The sequence below is a fragment of the Pelophylax lessonae genome (genome assembly GCF_965119305.1).
Source record: "Pelophylax lessonae genome assembly, chromosome: 9".
Classification (NCBI taxonomy): Eukaryota; Metazoa; Chordata; class Amphibia; order Anura; family Ranidae; genus Pelophylax; species Pelophylax lessonae.
In genome coordinates, this window is record NC_138776.1 from 113,847,915 (window position 1) to 113,869,486 (window position 21,572).

At 42.0% G+C, this 21,572-nt stretch overlaps 1 protein-coding gene across 4 annotated transcripts in view; it reads left to right on the forward strand.

Moving 5' to 3' along the window:
* Positions 1-21,572, forward strand: part of FAM13C (family with sequence similarity 13 member C) — a 323,331-nt gene that overhangs the window by 245,893 nt on the left and 55,866 nt on the right. For 3 of the 4 annotated variants that reach the window (XM_082267352.1, XM_082267355.1, XM_082267353.1), the window contains one exon: positions 6,554-6,701. In XM_082267352.1, the coding sequence (XP_082123478.1) occupies positions 6,554-6,701 (148 nt within the window). The remainder of the gene's footprint in view (positions 1-6,553; positions 6,702-21,572) is intronic. The other variant, XM_082267354.1, reaches the window with a different exon arrangement.

Consider the following 21,572-nt stretch of genomic DNA (forward strand, 5'->3'; position numbering starts at 1 on the left):
ATTGCATAAAAGAGGAATGTGAATGTAGGCTAACTGTGTTCACCTAAAGGCAGTAAATTATAGCCCTTATGGGCAAGATTTGTCCAGACACTCAATTATATAAAGAGATAAGTAGGGACTGGTGCCCCCATGTGCGTTGAAATTATCTCAAAAAACACAAGTAGATCCAATCATATTCTCTGATTTCTCTTCTCTTTTTTTTTTTTTTTTTTTTTTTTTATTGGAGGATTCCAGGTAAAGAAATTTCCAGAAATGTGCTCTCAAAAGACAGTCAAATGTCTTTCTGTTATCCACTTCAAAGGGTTTTTGCTGGATATCTTCCAAAAATGTAAAAAAGCCTATAGACTACACAGCGTTACAATACAATAAAGTGCATTGAGTCCAGTTAGGTGCATGTCAACTCCGGGACTTATCTCTCTTATATGTGACAGGTTTATTACACTCCCAGAGGATACACTCATGCTGTGAGAGGAGAGAAGCACACACAGCAGCAATGCCCACCCCTCTCCTGCCCATTCCCAGAAGCCTTTGTATTATGTGAACTTTTTACTTCTGCCCATTCGCAGAAGCCCTTGTATTTTGTGAATAAGTAGTAAACATCAAGGGGTTAACTGTGTGCCTAACATGTGTAATAAGTGCTGCTTTTAGTAACAGATCTGGCTGTTTTTTATTCCTACTTTGCAAGGAGAAGAAATAGACAGATCCCTGATCTGTGCCCAGAGACCTGTGTGTTTGTAAGCACAGGAGTCTGTACTGTAGATTGGATACAGCCGATCAGCGAGTCTCAGCCATAAATCATTGTTGGGACCTGCTGACAAAATCCCACTGTACCCATCCAGAACAGGATGGATCACATACATGTACGTAATCTGGCCTGCCCATGCCACCCGCCCACAGTGCATTTACTGTGGGAACTGGTCAGAGGCTGCCATTTTGCTGAAGCCCTGAGCAACAGTAAGGCTACTTTCACGTACTGATCCATTTTTTTTTTTTTTTAAATGTAAAACCATGTGACGATGTAACCCTATGAAACTCTTTACACTGATCTGATCCATTATGTAAAAAAAAACGCACCAAAAATGCACCTCATTATTGAAATGCATTGAAAATATTCCACACCTACAGATTTCTTTGCAAGAGGCGAGTTCCTTAGCTCTAAAATTGCATTTTAGACTGTCCACTCCCAAGTCCTGATCTTTCCCAGAGGGGTGGGAGATGACAAGAAGAATCCTTATGCATATTCATCGTTTATTGCTGATTTCCTTCTTTATATTGTTTTTGCTTTATTATATTTTAGAAGTTCATAATGTGGATGACCATATCGTATGTTTATAGACGGTGTGTGTACTCTTAAATGTTGCAATGATTTAAGTACTTGAAATAATAATAATAATAATAATACCCTGGTTTAGGGCAAATGCTTTTTTGTATACTTTCAAAATTCTGAATGAAAACCACTGAAAACCAAATACATTGAAAATGTGGCAAAAACGCACCATGTTGCGTTTTTGATGCGGTTTGAGTTGCGTGTCCACTGTTATAGACTCTGCCCACTGCCTGTTGTCCATCACAAGAAGAGAGTGGCCCTTGATGAGTGGGCTGATTTTTTTCAAACACACACAAGCAAGGTGGATGGAGGAATCCTCGCCACTTTGCTTTTGTATTATGACAGTGGGATTCTGCTGATTGGCTGCAGGCACTGATTGAGAGAAGTTTTCCAACAGAAGTTGATCAGGGACGGCCATACATTGATTAAAATTTGGCCTGTCCTTGATGAACTGGCCTAATTTCGATCCATTTATGGCCAGCCTAAAGCTTCATGCACACGGTTGTTCAGGGGCCCAACAGTGTCCAGAGCCCATGTAATGACCTGCTGGTGCCGTGTACATCCGACCCTTTGATATACATCACGCAGTTGTTAACCAAGGGATGAGTAAAGCGCCTGCATGCACACTGCTGTATGCTCTATATGTAGATGGTGTATGTTGATAGAATGTGTCGCTGTTCATGCATGTGCTTTAGGTAAACCCCAGTGGACAACCACGTCTTTTAATGTATCTGGGCATGAAGTGCCAGAATGTAAAAGTGTCACACAAGACTACCTGAATTTGTTGCACACGGTGCCAGTAGCAGGAAAACTGTCACTCGCCTTGCTTGAATTTGGCATAGGGCTTTGAAAATTGGCAGTAGCACCATAAAAGTGTTGCAGATGCTTAACTGAATTGCCCCCAGTGTGTTTACATAATAATTTATAGATATTCCAACATGGTCAGATGAAACCACAACAACTTAACCAGCATTTTAACATTCAAACACAGATGTTCATATTGAAGCCTGGTTCATACTGGTGCAATGCGGGAAACTCTGCAATTTATTGCCGGTTCCAGCATCGCCCCTGAATAGCACACTGGTTCACACGGAGACGTGCAAACTGCTGGGGGTGTCAATGTAAAGTTAATGACACCCCCAGATCGGTTCTCAGATCGCAGTGTGAAATGTCAAATGGTGCAGGAATTGGATCGCATAGGTGCAGACCCCCATGTGATCCGATTCCAGTGCGGACCAAAAAAAAGGTTCTGCACTATTTTGGTGCGAATGCAATGTGATTTCAGTCATACATTTTGTATGGCTGAAATTGCATCGCGCCGACATCACATGTGATCTTCATAGCAATATGGTGCGAATCGCATGCGATGTCTGTGCTCACACAAGTGTGAACCCAGCCTGAATTGTAAAGGGTATATCATGGGGATAATCCATGGGATTGCAGTTGGCACTTATAACAAACACCCTCAATTTAAAGAAATAATAGGACTCAACACCCGTCCCTGAATACTTTTCATTTATATGATATAATGATCAGAAAAAAAGGTTCAATGCAGAGAAAGGCAGAAAAGAAAAAGGGGGAAGATAATAAAGATAAGGGATAAAAAGTTGGGATAAACATACCTGAAGCATGTAATCCCAATTTACTGTTGAAAAAGAACTGTAGTGATGTAGTGAAGTTCAGATCCAATGCCCAACGTTTGGGTCAAAGGCAAAAGGGCCCCACCAAATGGGTCTCCCCAGAGGGGATATTAAGCCCCCCCGGTAGAAAATAAACAGCCCAAGACACAGTGCTTTTTTTTTTTTTTTTTAAAACCTGCCAAAACATGGGTAATTTTAGATATTTATATTTGAATCTTTATTTGAAAAAAAGAAAAAGGATTTATAATATACTTCTGTTCTGAATTTATATATACTTACATGTATCACACACATGTCCCATATGTGACCTAACGCACCAAAAAAGGACGTCCCTGATGATGGAGTGATTAAAATGAAGTCCTGTCTGGCAAAAAAACAGATTAGCCAGAGATAAAAACACACACAACCCCAATGATAAGTTGCCGGAGTAGTATAGACAAAAAGGGTGTGGGTCTATATTGAGAAGAATCCACGATCCATACAAATTAGATGAAGGAAGATAATTTTTTTGGGCAAGTGTCCACCTAAAACGAAAAATTGCTAATTAGGAATCTTCAAAAAAATAAGATATAAAGAATAGAGGGGAGAAGGGGATTAGACTATCCCAAAGCTTTCCAGAGAAGTATCTTTTACCTTCAGGAGTCAGGGAACGGACACCGGCGCGGAGGGACTGTAGAGAGACACTGAAGCTGGCATGATGGGAGCTTCTATATATACCCCCTCCACCCCGCCGACGTATTGACGTCAGACCGGGATGCGGACGCGAAGCTTGCAAGCTCGCACCAGTGCTCACATAATTGCCGACCGTGATGTGAGATCATCTGCCCGCCCGATGGATGCAATGTTTCGGAGCTACGCACGACCCCCTTCATCAAGTAGTGCCCAATTGGTTACACGCCTGATGGGTCCAAAGCTTTATTCAGCAATCACATCCTTACAGTAAAATAAGATGTTTTGGAGCCACGCAGGACCCCTTCATCAGGCATGTAACCAATTGGTCACATGTCTGATGGGTCCAAAGCTTAATTTACTGTAAGGATGTGATCGCCCAATAAAGCTTTGGACCCATTAGGCATGTGACCAATTGGTTACATGCCTGTTGAAGGGGTCCTGTGTGGCTCCAAAAGGTCTTACTTTACTGTAAGGATGTGATCGCTGAATAAAGACCTTTTGGAGCCACGCAGGACCCCTTCATCAGGCATGTAACCAGTTGATCACATGCCTGATGGGTCCAAAGCTTTATTCAGCTATCACATCATTAAAGTAAATTGCAATGTGTCGGAGTCACGTGATTTGCTGTAATGATGTGATCGCTGATTATAGCTTTGGACCACTGTTGATTTTGGCAGCAAATTTCAATTTAGTTTTAGTCTTAGGACTAAAATGGCATTTTAGTTTTAGTCCCATTTTAGTCTTCTGCAAGTGTTTTAGTTTTAGTTGTATTTAGTCGACTAAAACTCCAGTACATTTTAGTCGACTAAAACGTCCTACATTTTAGTCGACTAAAACTCATTTTAGTCATCTATAATCGAATGGGTGTAGTTCAATCGTAATTTGTAATGCATTATTTAAGCATTTCTCTACAATTTCCAAACTCATTATATACTACTGCTGGTCCTGGAGTGAAAAATCGAATATGTTATTATTTATGGTATTAAGCTTTGAGCATGCACCAGTGTTAATTTTGGCAGCAAATTTCAATTTAGTTTTAGTCTTAGGACTAAAATGGCATTTTAGTTTTAGTCCCATTTTAGTCTTCTGCAAGTGTTTTAGTTTTAGTTGTATTTAGTCGACTAAAACTCCAGTACATTTTAGTCGACTAAAACGTCCTACATTTTAGTCGACTAAAACTCATTTTAGTCATCTATAATCGAATGGGTGTAGTTCAATCGTAATTTGTAATGCATTATTTAAGCATTTCTCTACAATTTCCAAACTCATTATATACTACTGCTGGTCATGGAGTGAAAAATCGAATATGTTATTATTTATGGTATTAAGCTTTGAGCATGCACCAGTGTTAATTTTGGCAGCAAATTTCAATTTAGTTTTAGTTAGTCTTTTGACTAAAATGCCATTTTAGTTTTAGTCTTATTTTAGTCATCTGAATTGTTTTAGTTTTAGTCGTATTTTAGTCGACTAAAATTGTGTTAATTTAGTCGACGAAAACGTTTTAGTTGACGAAATTAACACTGCTTTGGACCCATTTTGGAGATCTTGGTGTGCTGGTGACATTTCTCTCTCTCTCTCTCTCTCTGACTATACAAGGTTCCAGCAGGTGGTCGCTTCAGCATCCACTTACCTACAGAACCGTATGCATGCATTGGATTCCATTGTTATGCGATTCTGTGCTACTCAAGTCACATCTGAAATTGTCCCAGACCTAATGGGCTGCCAAGGTGGGTGCACACATACCTGCCAGCGGCTCTGCACACAGGACAGGCTGGAGAAGGAAGAAGAGAGTATTTTCCGGTCAGAGACACAGGTCTGGCCACCTGAGGGGTATTTTAAAGGAGCCATACCAATTAAAATAATTAGGGGGGGGGGGCAGAGAAATCATGGCCCCTACAATCTCATAGAGGTGGGCACTTTTAGATAGAAGCCTCCCCACCCCCTTTACCATGATTGTGATACTGCTAATGACAATATTGAAAATAAAATAAAAAATTGTATGTGTTTTGAGATGAAAATGTATCCTTGTTCTGCTGCTCATGGTAAGTTGTGGTTCGGTGTCAGACAATGAATATGTGATGGTGGAGAAATGTTTGCATACAGAGGAGTGGAGAAGGAGGTGACTCGGAGCACCCAGAGATGACATGCCAGGTGTATCCTGTATCTCCGGGAAGGAACACACACCGTGCTCGGTGTACAGCGGGGTAGATGATGGGGAAGGGGGGGGGGAGGTGACTCGGAGCACCCAGAGATGACAGGCCAGGTGTGGAAGGAACACACACCGTGCTCGGTGTACAGCGGAGGAGATGATGGGGGACCGTGCATGGGATGAATGTCATTGTGACAGCGCTGTGTCCGCCCACACCATCCCCCCCCCCTCTCCTCCCCTCCCCTCCCCGGGCGGCCATAGCCGGTGAATGTTTAGGTATGAGGCCGTGTGCTTTCATCAATGGGGGGGGGGCGTGGCCAGCAGTCAGGACATAATGATGTCATCGCCATGAATGGAAGCTGGGCAGCCTATAGAAAGCATCGATCTCCCATCCCCCTGCAGCAGGTCCATTGATCTGGGAGAAAATGAGGTCAGATTGACGGAATCACCAGCCCCCCCCCCCCCCTGTCATTAATAATACATATCCATGATGAGCGCTGTCTGAGCTGCACAGCCCACGTGTGCTGTTTGCGTAGGCATCTGCTGTGGTGGTTCCCCCATTAGAGAGCTGGCCGTGTCCAGAGGAAGACCCTGCTAGAAGGAGCACTGAGCTACTACTACTGCACCATCCATCACCTCTCCAGGATCCCCCCCATATATCACACCTGGGTGCTCCAGCAGCCTCTCTCCCTCCTTCCCTCCCTCTATCTTATCTCAGTGGTACAGCTTGTTGGAGGCTGCCTGATGTTCTGCTTCTGTTTGCAGAATTCCTTCTTGAAGCTGCAGGCCCTGGAAACTGATCTGTGTTCTGCTTTCTTGCCAACTCAGGAGGAGGGGGTGCAGTCTCATTGCTGCAAGGAGGCCAACGGCTCACTAGTCCAGACTGTGCCAGGCGAGGGGCTCAACCATGCAGGTAAGAAGCACCAGATCTGTGTCTTGTACAGGGGGGGAGGGGGGTAGATTGGAGGGCACACACTGATCCTTCAAGCACATTGCATTTCAATGCATTCTAAACGCATGCAGCATGTAGATATTTCTGGTCTCACCCTTTGATGTTGGGGTTGTGCCCGCCACCCTGGCTGCTTTGAGAAAACCATCTGGCTGCCCTTGAATATTGATAAGGCGGTGGGATGTCTGAGCTGTTGCTTTTTACCAGCCTTGGAGCCTTTCTAACTGCATATTGTGTGCCATGACAGATCAGGGCAGAGGCAGCCATGCCAGCCTTGGAGCCTTTCTAACTGCATATTGTGTGCCATGACAGATCAGGGCAGAGGCAGCCATGCATGGTTTGTGAATGCTGCAAAACCTTGCAGGAGGCAGAATCTTAGGCTAGGTTCACATCTATGCTTTTTTTTTTATTAAATGCGTATGGTGAAGTGCAGAAAAGCACTACCATTTGTTTAACCACTTCTGCTCCAGAAAGTTTACCCCCCCCCCCCTTCATGACCAGGCCATTTTTTGTGATATAGTACTGCGTTACTTTAACTGACAATTGCGTTGTCATGCAACGCTGTAGCCAAATAAAATTTGCCTCCCCCACAAATAAAGCTTTCTTTTGGTGGTATTTGATCACCTCTGCAGTTTTTATTATTAGTGCTATAAACAAAAAAAGACCAACAATTTGGAAAAAAAAAAATATTTCCTTCTGCTATAAAACCTATCCAATAAATGTAAAAAATCGAATTTCTTCATCAATTTAGGCCAATATGTATTCTGCTACATATTTATGGTAAAAAAAAATCCCATTAAGCAGATATAGCGTCTACAAACTATAGGATAGATTTATGGAATTTTTTTTTTACCAGTAATGGTGGTGATCAACGACTTATAGTGGGACTGGCACATTGTGGCAGACAAATTGGACACTAAGGGGCGAGATTTACTAAAACTGGTGAGTGCAAAATCTGGTACTGCTGTGTTTGGTAGCCAATCAGCTTCCAGGTTTTATTGTCAAAGCTTACTTGAACAAGCTGAAGTTAGAAGCTGATTGGCTACCATGCACGGCTGCACCAGATTCTGTCTGCACCAGTTTTAGTAAATCCCCCCCATAGTGACACTTTTGGGAACCAGTGACATCATTACAGTTATCAGTGGTAAAAAATATGCACGGTCACTGTACTAATGACACTGGCAGGGTAGGGGTTAACAGGGGCAATTAAAGGGTAAAATGTGTTCCTAGGGAGTGCTTTTACTGTGGGAAGGCAGAGATCCGTGTTCCTGCTTTGTAGGAATACAGGGTCACAGCTTTCCCTTGTCACAGAACGCCGGTCTGCAGGGTGCCAGTGAACATAGAGTCCGCCAGACCCGCTGATTGGCTCCCGCTGTTTCCAATCACAGCAGGAGCGGGTTGCCAGTGGCGCGCGTGCATTCCCCAGACCTGGAAGTTCAGAAAACATACAGGTACTTGATCCTGCACACAGGAGCCACTGCCCCGCAGTAAATGAACATGGGATGGTTGGCAACAGGTTAACATTACTTTCTATGATCCTGTTCACATGGATGCAATTTCCTGCAAGGACATTTTTTTACATGTAGCATGGTGCATGTTTGCCTCTATAGACTAAAGTGGAAGCACATCAAATATGCATGTGCATGCATTTTGGTATGGTTTTGTGTTTAGTGACCAGTCTTTTAAAAAAAAAAAAAAAAAACACATGAAACTTGAAAGCGCTTAAAAAACGTGCTTGAAAATGTGATGCAAAAAGAAGAATTAAGAATATGCATCAACCTCACATGCACAGATGTGAACCTAACCTTAGTGCCATATACAGAGCTGAGAAGATGAGACGCCTGGCAGAGGAAGATGAAATGTAACATTGTTTCATTCTTTATAAAGTGTAGAAATGGAAGAAGGGAAGATGGAGTTGGTCAATACATAAAGCTGTTTTCTTGAGAGTAAACATCATTTATTTTGAAAAGGGTCTCAATACTAAAATGTTCACATGGTGCCATGTTCTGCCCCTACCACATATAATTGTAATGGATAGTGTCAGCTCCTCCATTTTATGTGTTCCTTTCTGGCTTTTCTGGTCTCATAATTACAAACTGTTCACTTGGTTATTTCCAAGCAAAAAATAACTCTGCACATTTTGGTCCATGGTTTACATATGGTGGTAGAGCTGATGACCTGATAATTCTTTATAACCATTCTTTAGCTTCAGCAGAGATTAGGTCAGCACTTCTAAAGACACAAATTACAGTTTGCAGCATGTTGCTTTGATTCCAGACATTTATTGGGATAATCTAGCCAAATATGAACATGTGTTTTTTGTAACTGCTATTCTGTTTTTGGAACACGTCTATGAATTATGAACTGTTCGTTTTAGTGAAATCTGTATTCTGATTTCCACAACATTTATAATAAAGGTTATACAAGGATATTGTTTTGTAATAAGCCCTCGTTCACATTTGAGTATAGCATATGTAGGCGATTTTGAAGCTTTTGTGTTTTGTGCAGTTTTTTCACACGTTTTTAGGATTGGAGTGCCATACAGGAGCTTCTTTGGAGCATGATCACACTTTTTTGGCCCCATATACTTTTAAATGGGTGCACCTGATTTTTCTTTTCTTTTTTTTTTTTTTTTTTTATGTGCGCACCAATTGAAGTGGCCAACAACACAACATCCTATTTTGCTTCACAGGTAGCTCCTGTACCTTTTAGAGGTTCAGCCGCTGAGCCACAGATGCTCAAATGTGAACACAGACAATTTAATAGATTTGAATCTTGAATGTTTTGAAGTTTCGAGCTCCCAAGCTACAAAATGCTCGGCTGTGAATGGGGGCTAAAATGTGTAATATATTGCATACCCCATCTTTTTTTTTTTTTTTAAACCAGTATCTCATGGCTAATAAATACAAGGAATGTTAGCAATTTATGTAACCAGCGTTTTATAAATATTTCTGTTATGATACTTTCATTAGGGGTTTCCTGGTTAGTAGATGTGCTTTCGTCTCTATCATCTGCACTTTGTATTATTGGGCTGCTGGCATGATTTAAGGATCTCTTTTAATTGAGAGATAGAGATGTCAATGCCGATCTTCTGGTTGGTTCCTGATGGTGTCAAAATAAAAAGTGCAATCAGTGCAATCTTAACAATACTAAATGAAAATTCACAGAATGTATAAAGTGCATAAATATCTGGCCTCTAACATTAAATGTGTATTCCATTGCACATTGCCATAATAAATATGCAACAATGCTGCTCCAGAAAAAAGTTATAAATAATCCATAGATAACCTCAACAAATGTTGACAAAAGATATATAGTGCAAAAATAGTACAAATAAACACATACAGTATAGTGACAATTCCCCGTGGGTAATTTCTGTGATTTCTGTGCAAAATCCGCAAACAAAAAGTGCTCAGTGCTTCTCCACCACCCTTGCAGATGAGCCTCTCATCTCACTATCTGACCCGTTTCACCAGCGGGTCAGACTAATGCCTCGTACACACGCAACGATTATCGGCCAACCAATCGTCCGACTTTTGTCCAGAGTGGTGTTTTGTTGGTTGGAATGTGCCTAGACTGCACACAAATTTTCTCGGCCAACAAAAATCTACTTCTGAAGTGATGTCATGTGCTGGTTTACTTTCCGTGTGTTTTTCTTCTCTGAGCATGCCCAGTCTTGCTCATCAGATTTTTGTCTGCCGAAATCTGTACTGACGGACGGAAAATCGGCTGTTGTGTTGACAGCCAACAAAAATTTTATAGCCTGCACACCAGATTTTTTTCGGCCGAAAAGTCGGAGTCGGTTGTCGGAAGCATCATACTAAGAAGCCGAAAAACGGCCGATCGGACGTTGGCCGAAAATTTCCAGCCAATAATCGATGCGTGTGTACGGGGCATCAGCAGTTCCCCATAGGGGATAACTCCAATCAGGTGAAGATCTCTTGCTCTAATCCCTCAGATAAGCGATGATGGTCCACATATAAGTAATTGTGACAGTGCTCAGAACTGCAGCTCTCTTGTCTATTAGGGCTGCTTTTAGGGTGAATTCACACTGTACGTGATGACAGATGTTTTAGCACATGGTAAAATGTTTGTCACCGCAGGGACACACAGGAAACAACTGTTTCCTATGTGAACCATTCACACTGCAACGCAGACTAGGGCCTGCTGCAGTGTACTGTGATAAAATTTAGGCCTGAAACAACTAATTGACATAAGAGATTGTAATCAATTATGAGAATAGTTGTCAGCTATTTTCATAATCGATTAGTTGGTCAGCCGGTTAGTTGGCCTGCATACAAAATGCATTATTTGTTTACATATCAGGAAATACAGTGCAGCATACATACAGCTCAGTACACCGTTCATACATGTCAGTATATACAGTGCAGCACACATACAGCTCAGTACAATGTCCACATACCTCCCAACTGTCCCTGATTTAGAGGAACTGTCCCTGATTTGGAACAAAGTCCCTCTGTCCCTCTTTCTGCCTCATTTGCCCCTCATTTTGATCTGATCTGTAGAATTGTATATAAAATTCACTTTTTATCTTTCAAAAAGTGTTTCCCAGTACTAAGCATTCCATCCAGTTTCTAAATTGCTACATTTGTAAATTCCAAAATCCAATTTAAGTGGTAAAAAAAAGCACTTGTGGGTTTAACCAATCGTTTTTTTTAAACCATTCTCCTTTAAGGGGGCGTGGCAGGGTGTGTGTCCTATGCCTACATATGTTTGATGATAGGTGTCCCTCATTCCCATTTCAGAAAGTTGGGAGGTATGCGACCATACACATACATGCCAGTAAGTGCCTTATGCCCCGTACACGGTCCGATAATCGGACGACTTATCGTTCGCATTTTGTTGCATGATACTAACATCGAATTCAACAATGCGTACAAACCGTATGATTTTTGTCGTACGATTCTGGAAAAGCTTCCTGGTTGCTTAGCTATGTATCAGATGGTGCAAAACAAAACAATGACAGCCAGGCTTTTTCGGGGCTATTTTAGTGTTTCTGAGCATGCGTGGTCTTTGTCGATCGACTTTTAGCGTACGCATACTGTACTGACGAAACGATTATCGTTCGAGAAGATGTCATACAGCAGAAGTTTTCCTGTTCGTCCCTTCGGTTTTTTTGGACCAACTGTCGTGATCGGCTGTCGAAAGCTGTGTACTAACGATCAGATTATCGTGAGATCAGGTCAAAAGCGAGTTTTGTCGTACGATTATCGGAACGTGTGTACGGGGCATTAGAACATGTAAATGTGTGAGCAATAAAAAGAGGGTTGGGACTTTAAATGAGAGATATGACGAGGCTTGCAGGAAAAAAATCACATTTATTGATGAATACATATAAGTAAGAAACCATACATGACAAAGTATATTGGCATAAACTAGGGATGCACCGATCCGACTTTTCTAGTCCCGATACCGATACCCTGGCTTTGTGTATCTGTCGATACCAATACTGATACCGATCCGGAACTACACACATACACAATATGCATGCGGCTGCAGTACAGAGCAAAGCCACTGCTTCCTATGTATGGCTTCTCCATTCACAGGCGGAGTGCATCTGTGAGCCGGACCTATACAGGAAGTAGCGGCTCCGTGCAAGTAAGGGGCAGCTGAGCTGGGACTCAGCAAAACCGGATCGGCCCGTGGATCGGTTAATTTTACCGATCCACCGATCCAGCTATTTTGGCAGTATCGGCGCCGATATCCAATCCCAATATCGGATCGGTGCATCCCTAGCATAAACCGAGCAATACAAAAAGAAAAAAATGTGTGAATGTGTGACGAGCAATGCCTCATGGAACATGTAGCAGGCTAATAAGGCTGTGAGGGCCAATTCTTGAGGGCTTTTTTTTTTTTTTTTTTAACCCGATCATGACAGGTGATAAAAAAAAAAAATCATTGTGTGGCTACTAAATGTCTTATGCTGGCCATGCCATACGTTTATCGATTTTTGGACGAGAATATTTGTACGAAAATTCTTTGTACATTCAATGAATGGACGAGTGGTGTTCTAAAATGGACTTGCTTTTAACACTCAATTTTAAAATGAATACAATTTCTGAACGCAAACCACGTACTCTGTCCAAAAATTTGTTTAATCGAAAAAAAAATTCTACTCTGCTCCTTCGAAGTTTCCCATCACTGTGGTCGAAAAAGAATGTCAATTTGACCCACTAACGATTAGAAAATCAAGCTAATGTTCTTAAACAAAAATTTGTTTGTATGGCCAGCATAAAGTGACAGCAGGTGCATCAAGCTACCTGCATGTGACAGGGGGGTCTGTCATGTATATTATTATATTACAGTCTGGTCTGAAAATCTGCAAAACAGCATTTTAAGCTTTTTTTTAATAACAAAATGTCCTTTAAGTAAAAATTTTGATCTGAGTCTGATGATATGTACCCGGTTCAACCTCTATTAATACATAGATCTCTTTTGTCGTTCTCAGAGTGGATTAGATATGTTCTTCAACCATATAGCTAGTTGTTTATATTTACCACTGCATATAGATATTCAAGAATAAATTGTCTTTTTTTTTTTTTTTTTAAACTTTACATATTACCTAAGTTATACACCAACCTTTTTTGAGGTTTTTATCCGATTAGTCAATTTATTGAAACAATTATTGGCCAACTAATCGATTATAAAAATCATTAGTGCAGACACACTGCGCATCGTGCTGCTGTATATTGCCGTGAATGAAGTATACTAAAACTAAAAAAGTCCCATGAAGTATTTATTTAAAATCCACAAATACAGTATCTCACAAAAGTGAGTACACCCCTCACATGTATTTAAGTTTTTTTTATTATATCTTTTCATGTGACAACACTGAAGAAATGACACTTTGCTACAATGTAAAGTAGTGAGTGTACAGCTTGTATAACAGTAAGAAAATTTTCTGTCCCTTCAAAATAACTCAACACACAGCCATTAATGTGTAAACCGCTGGAAACAAAAGTGAGTACACCCCTAAATGACAATGTCCAAATTGGGTCCAATTAGCCATATTTCCTCCCCGGTGTCATGTGGTTTATTAGTGTTACAAGGTCTCGGGTGTGAATGGGGTGCAGGTGTGTTAAATTTGGTGTTATTGCTCTCACTCTCATACTGGTCACTGGAAGTTCACTATGGCACCTCATGGCAAAGAACTCTCTGAGGATCTGAAAAAAAGAATGGTTGTTCTACATAAAGATGGCCTAGGCTATAAGAAGATTGTCACGACCCTGAAACTGAAAATAACATGGTGGCCAAGACCATACAGCGGTTTAACAGGATAGGTTCCACTCAGAACAGGCCTCGCCATGGTCAACCAAAGTAGTTGAGTGCACATGCTCCACGTCATATCCAGAGGTTGTCTTCAGGAAATAGACGTATGAGTGCTGCCAGCTTTGCTGCAGAGGTTGAAGGGGTGGGGGGGTCAGCCTGTCAGTGCTCACACCATACGCCGCACACTGCATCAAACTGGTCTGCATGGCTGTCATCCCAGAAGGAAGCCTCTTCTAAAGATGATGCACAAGAAAGCCCGCAAACAGAGCTGCTGAAGACGAGCAGACTAAGGACATAGATTACTGGAGCCATGTCCTGTGGTTTGATGAGACCAAGATAAACTTATTTGGTTCAGATGGTGTCAAGCGTGTGTTCGCAACCAGGTGAGAAATACAAAGACAAGTGTGTCTTGCCTACAGTCAAGCATGGTGGAGGGAGTGTCTTGGTCTGGGGCTGCATGAGTGCTGCTGGCACTGGGGAGCTACAGTTCATTGAGGGAACCATGAATGCCAACATGTACTATGACATACTGAAGCAGAACATGACCCCCTCCCTTCAGAGACTGGGTCGCAGGGCAGTATTCCAGCATGATAACGACCCCAAACACACCTCCAAGATGACCACTGCCTTGCTAAAGAAGCTGAGGGTAAAGGTGATAGACAGGCCAAGCATGTCTCCAGACCTAAACCCTATTGAGCATCTGTGGGGCATCCTCAGACAGTAGGTGGAGGAGCGCACGGTGTCTAACGTCCACCAGCTCCGTGATGTTGTCATGAGGGAGTGGAAGAGGACTCCAGTGGCAACCTGTGAAGCTCTGGTGAACTCCATGCCCAAGAGGGTTTAGGCAGTGCTGGAAAATAATGTTGGCAACACAAAATATTGACACTTTGGGCCATATTTGGACATTGTCATTTTGAGGGGACAGCAAATTGACATTGTTATACAAGCTGTACACTTACTACTTTACGTTGTAGCAAAGTATCATTTCTTCAGTGTTGTCACATTAAAAGATATAATAAAATATTTACAAAAATGTGAGGGGTGTACTCACTTTTGTGAGATACTGTATACTCAAACCATGTGATAGACACAGCATATGAAAATCGGTATTGGCTTCAAGATTGCTCACTTCCCTCAGTGTACTCTAGACCTTGTGAGGACCCCATCAGGATCCTATCTGTTGGCCGGGTGTGTGTGTGTGTGTGTGTTTGTGTGTGTGTGTGTGTGTGTATATATATAATATATATTGATGAGCTATGAGAGCCCATTCACACTAGCACTTGTGAGGCGACTTGTGTAGCACCAGGTCGCTTGACATAACAAAAGCAATGTTAATCAATCAGTGCCGTCTTAATTGACACTACTGAAGTCGCTCCGACTTCAGAAAAGGGTCATGTACTACTTTGAGGCGTCCTGTGATCCGACTGTCCCATATACTTCAATGGGAGTCGCCTCCTTATCTTAATTGACACGACTTGTTATCAGACTTTCTAGGAAGAAGAAAGAGATTAGCCAGGCATTCCCCACAGACAAAGTCGCCTGTCTCTTCAAAGTAGTGCACAAGTCTCTTCCAAGTCTCTAAACAAGTCTCTTCAAGTCACGGGGCGACTTTCTGGTAGTGTAAACCGGCTCTGAGGGGTCCGAGTGGTTTGGCCCTGAGAATGCGGTTACTACCTTAGAAACCCGTAAGCTAGGTAGGATCCTGGTAGTGTCCTCCCAAGGTCTGAAGTACGCCAAGTGACGCAGACAACCTTGAAGCTGATGCTTATCCTGATATTCTGTGTCTTTTACATGGTTTGTGAGTATATTTATTTGTAGATTTTTAATATATGGTTTATGGGATAATGCACTAGACTGGTGTGCCCTCTTTTTGTTTGTGTTTTTGTAGTATCTGCGGCTTCTCCAGTCCTGAGAGGGCAGCAAGGCTTGGCTTGTCCCTGGCCTGTGTTAAGAGACAGATGCATATGAAGAACTGGTACCAGTCTATCACACTCACACAGGCATAAAAAATGCAACTTTTACAGGTGTACAGTATTTTTTTTCTTTATGCCTCTAAACTCCGTTCTACACTGAACAAAATTATAAACGCAACACTTTTGTTTTTGCCCCCATTTTTCATGAGCTGAACTCAAGGATCTAAGACTTTTTCTATGTACACAAAAGGCCTATTTCTCTCTAATATTATTCAAAAATCTTTCTAAATCTGTGTTAGTGAGCACTTCTCCTTTTACCGAGATAACCCATCCACCTCACAGGTGTGGCATATCAAGATGCTAATTAAACAGCATGATTATTGCACAGGTGTGCATTAGGCTGGCCACAATAAAAGCCACTCTTAGATGTGCAGTTTTGGGGGGGGTTTCTGAAAACCAGTCAGTATCTGGTGTCACCACCATTTGCCTCAAGCAGTGGTACACATCTCCTTTGCATAGAGTTAATCAGGTTGTTGATTGTAGGCTGAGAAATGTTGGTCCACTCCTCTTCAATGGCTGTGCGAAGTTGCTGGATATTGGCAGGACCTGGAGCACGCTGTTGTATACGCTGATCCAGAGCATCCCTAACATGCTCAATGGGTGACATGTCCGGTGAGTATGCTGGCCATGCAAGAACTGGGATGTTTTCAGCTTCCAGGAATTGTGTACAGATCCTTCCAACATGGGGCCATGCATTATCATGCTGCAACATGAGGTGATGGTTATGAATGAATGGCACAACAATTCAAAATGCCATCAATAAAATGCATCTATGTTCGTTGTCCATAACATACGCCTGTCCATACCATAACCCCACCGCCACCATGGGCCACTCAATCCACAATGATGACATAGTTAGTCAGGTTGAAAAAAAACACAAGTCCATCTGGCTCAACCAATAAAAAACAAAAAAACAGTAAAGAAAACCCAACCATACAATCCCATATACACAATCCTATACCTGCAGTTGATCCAGAGGAAGGCAAAAAAACCCCAGTAAAGCATGATCCAATTTGCTACAGAAGGGGAAAAAATCCTTCCTGATCCCCCGAGAGGCAATCAGATATTCCCTGGATCAACTTTACCTATAAATATTAGTACCCATTTATATTATGTACACCCAGGAAAGAATCTAGGCCTTTTTTAAAGCAATCTAGTGAGCTAGCCAGAACCACCTCTGGGGGGGGGAGTCTATTCCACATTTTCACAGCTCTTACGGTGAGGAAACATTTGGAGATTAAATCTGTCTTCCTCTAGATGTAAAGAGTGCCCCCTTGTCCTCTGTGTTGACCTTTAAGTGAATAACTCAACACCAAGTTCACTACATGGACCCCTTATGTATTTATACATGTTGATCATATCCCCCCTAATCTCCTTTTCTCAAGAGAGAATAAATTCAGTTCCTCTAATCTTTTCTCGTAGCTGAGCTCCTCCATGCCTCTTATCAGTTTGGTTGCCCTTCTCTGCACTTTCTCCAGTTCTCCGATATCCTTTTTAAGAACTGGTGCCCAAAACTGAACTGCATATTCCAGATAAGTTCTTACTAATGATCTGTACAGGGGCAAAATTATATCTCTCTCTCTCTCTCTCTGGAGTCCATGCCTCTGTTAATACAAGAAAGGACTTTGCTTGCTTTGGAAACCGCAGCTTGGCATCGCATGCTATTATTAAGCTTAGGATCTACCAGAACACCCAGATCCTTCTCCGCTATGGATTCCCCCAGTTCTACTCTCCTTAGTATGTATGGTGCATACATATTCTTAGCCCCCAAATGCATAACTTTACATTTATTAACATTAAACCTCGTTTGCCACATAGTTGCCCAATGAAACAGTGCTTTGAGGTCAGCTTGTAAGTTATAGACATGCTGTAAGGAAGTTATTCCACTGCAAAGCTTGGTGTCATCTGCAAAGACTGAAATGGTGCTTTATATCCCAGGCCCTATATCATTTAACAGTTTGACATCAGAAAACTCACCCACACAACACCATACATGCTGTCTGCCACCTGCCCTGTACAGTGAAAACCGGAATTTATCCGTGAAGAGAACACTTCTCCAAAGTGCCAGACTCCATTGAATGTGAGAATTTGCCCACTCAAGTCGGTTATGATGACTAACTGCAGTCTGGTCGAAACTCCGATGAGGACCACGAGCATGCAGATGAGCTTCCCTGAGATGGTTTCTGACAGTTTGTTCAGGAATACTTTGGGTTATACAAACCGATTGTTGGAGCAGCTGTCCGGGTTGCCGGTCCTAGATGATCCTGGAGGTGAAGATGCTGGATGTGGAGGTCCTGGGCTGGTGTGGTTACATGTGGTCTGTGGTTGTGAGGTCGGTTGGATGTACTACCAAACTCTCTGAACCACCTTTGGAGACGGCTTATGATAGAGAAATGAACATTCAATTCACGGGGGGGGGAACAGCTCTGGTGGACATTCCTGCAGTCAGCATGCCAATTGCACGCTCCCTCAAAACTTGCGACATCTGGCCTTTTATTATGGCCAGCCTAAGACACACCTGTGCAATATTCAGGCTGTCTAACCACTTCTGGTCCGGAAGGATTTACCCCCTTAATGACCAGGCCATTTATTGCGATTCGGCACTGCGTTATTTTAACGGACAATTGTGCGGTCATGCAATGCTGTACCCAAATAAAATTGATGTCCTTTTTTTTCCAACAAATAGAGATTTCTTTTGGTGGTATTTGATCACCTCCTGCGATTTTTATTTTTTACGCTATAAACAAAAAAGCGACAATTCTGAAAAAAAAAATAAATCTAAATTTTTAACCATTTTAGGCCAATTTGTTTTCTGCTACATATTTTCGGTAAAAAAAATCACAATAAGCGTATTTTGATTGGTTTGCGCAAACGTTATCACGCCTAGGGGAGTGATTCTAACTGTATGGGGGCGGGGCTTTTGAAATGATCAGAGACCTGTGATCCTACATAGAAGGATCACAGGAACTCTGTGATCATTCAAGAGAGAAAAATGGTCAGCTGTGTTTACAACAGCTGACCATTCTTCTCTCTCAGCGGGGATCGATCGTGGGTGGCAGGCAGCAATCGGAGCCGCCAGCCCCGTGCATCAGAGTCCCTGTTGACGAGTGGGGATGGGAGCATGCCGCCGGCGGCGCTCGCTGGCCCCCTAGCTGCAGACACGTGACCGACGTAGACCTACGTTGGTTCGCGCAGGAGGGGTTTACTGTGGCAGGCGGTCCGGAAGCGGCTAATCAGCATCTTGATATGCCACACCTGTGAGGTGGATAAATTATCGCGGCAAAGGAGAAGTGCTAATTTACACAGATTTAGCCAGATTTGTGAACAATATTTGAGAGAAATAGGCCTTTTGTGTACATACTGTAGAAAAAGTCTTAGATCTTTGAGTTCAGCTCATGAAAAATGGGGGGGAAAACAAAAGGGTTGCGTTTATAATTTTGTTCAGTGTATTTTAGCATATGTGGCCACACACATCAGGCGTTTTTAGATCAGTATTTTAGGAGTAGCATTTTTAAAATAAAATAGAATAATAATGCACGGTTTAAAAAAAAAAAAAGAAAAATGCACCAAAGCTGCGTTCAGAGTGGAGCCTATGAGCATAATTTATGCACGTAAACGTATTCCAACGCTCAGAATGAATTAATGTTCTGGCCAGTAGACATCCGTACGCTGAAAAGCACACGTATATACGCAACATTAGAGACATTTCTTTTCTGCAAAGTTCTGACAGCAGAAAACCAGGTTATCTGGAGTATGAATTCATAGGCCTGGTGTGCAAGAGATGAGGCCTTGCGCATACACAGCCAGGCTGATGGAACACAAATCTGCAGCCACTATGAAACTATGTTTCTTGCTGTCCTATATTTGATTATCAGAAACACACTAGTCTCCTAGATGGGTTGAATTTATTTTAGTCAATTTCCTTGTGCCATTGCTATGGTATGAAATATTGAACCCATCCGGCTGGGATTTCCTTGTTCTGTTTTTTTTCTCACAGCACATCAAAGAATAAAAGCTAAAACCTAACTGGTTCCTCTGGTAACATTCTGGTTTTACTTCAGGTACAATTTCAAATATTTCTAGTGCTAAATAAATCTACAGGTGCTGGATAAAAATAAATCGATCCAAATGTACTGTACATCCTTGCTTATCCAATTTATGCTGTATGCTTTTAAGCAATAAATAGTCTTTGCATCTCTTCTTGCAGTAATTGGAACAAATGTTTACTCCAAGGTTTTGAAGTACTCCCTTGAGTTTGCTAGTAACAGGAGCCCTGCTGAACAATCCATTTCTTTTTGGAATGTGAATGCTCGTTGGGAGATTTTTAATGCTTGTAAAACATAAATATGTTTTAGATTATTGGAGAATCTTTTGGGAAAAGAGGTTGATAACTTGATGTAAGAATAAAGATACAAGATATGCAGTAAATGCAGCCAGTGTGACGAAGTGAATGCGCAATAATTGTGTGAGAATCATTAACCTTTGTAGGAAAAGCAGCACAGAGGTAGTGATACCATAATATATGTTTCAGGCAAAGTTGTAAGCAGAAAGTTTATTAAATTAGTTGCACGTGTTCAGTTGTTTAAATGTTTTGATTATTAATAAGGTCCCGAGGACCCGACATTGCTTGTGTTTTGCACCAGGTGCTTTTGATGCTGATCCTGGTACAAGATTTCCCAATACTTTTAGGTTTCTTTTAGATGTGCAGTTGGAGAGATGGCAAAAAAATGCTTGATTAGGCTGTGATGCGTGCATTGTGCGGCGTTTGTCTTCAAAAATGGGGTTAAAGCGGGCGGTGAGGAGGAGTCGCATTGCTTCCTCACTGCCTGTCAGTAGGCTTTGAAGCAAAATCCAAATGCGGATTGGGCTTCAGAGGAAATGGAGATTCAGATACACGTCAAAATCTACCCTGAGTGCCAGTGCACACATATGCGATGTCAGACATTGCATGTGATTCGCAGCTCACTGCTCTGCAAATCACTTGCAAAGTCTGTGCGTTGCTTATTCAGCCATACAGATTGTATGGCCGAATTTTGCATCGCATTCGGGCCAAAGTCACACAGGACCCTTTTTGGTCCGCACCAGAATCTGATCGCATGAGTGTTCATAACTATGTGATCCGATTCATGTCCGAACTGACCTTTCATACTGCGATGCGTGAACTGATCTCGGGGTGTCGTTAACTTTGTATTGACACCCCCAGCAATTTGCATATGGCAGTGTGAACTGCCTGGGAGTCGAGTGTGAGGCGGAAACCCGTAGTGGATTTGCAGGGTTCCCGCCTTGCATATGTGTGAACCGGCACTTACTGATGATAAGGGAAGTAAATATTTAGAGTTAACCTAGTGTTACGAGATTACATTTATATAGATAAGGCTTATAGTTAGGCAAAGGTTTAATAAAAGTTTAAATGTTAAGACATGGTTGTTACTTGGTTGAAATGCATATGTTTACCATTTTACTTGGCCAGCCATTTTTGTGAATTAAACGCACACACACCCTTTGGCCTTTAGTAATATCACTTTTATGGTTTAGCATTGGGTCCTGGGGTGCGCTTTCTGCTCACTGGATA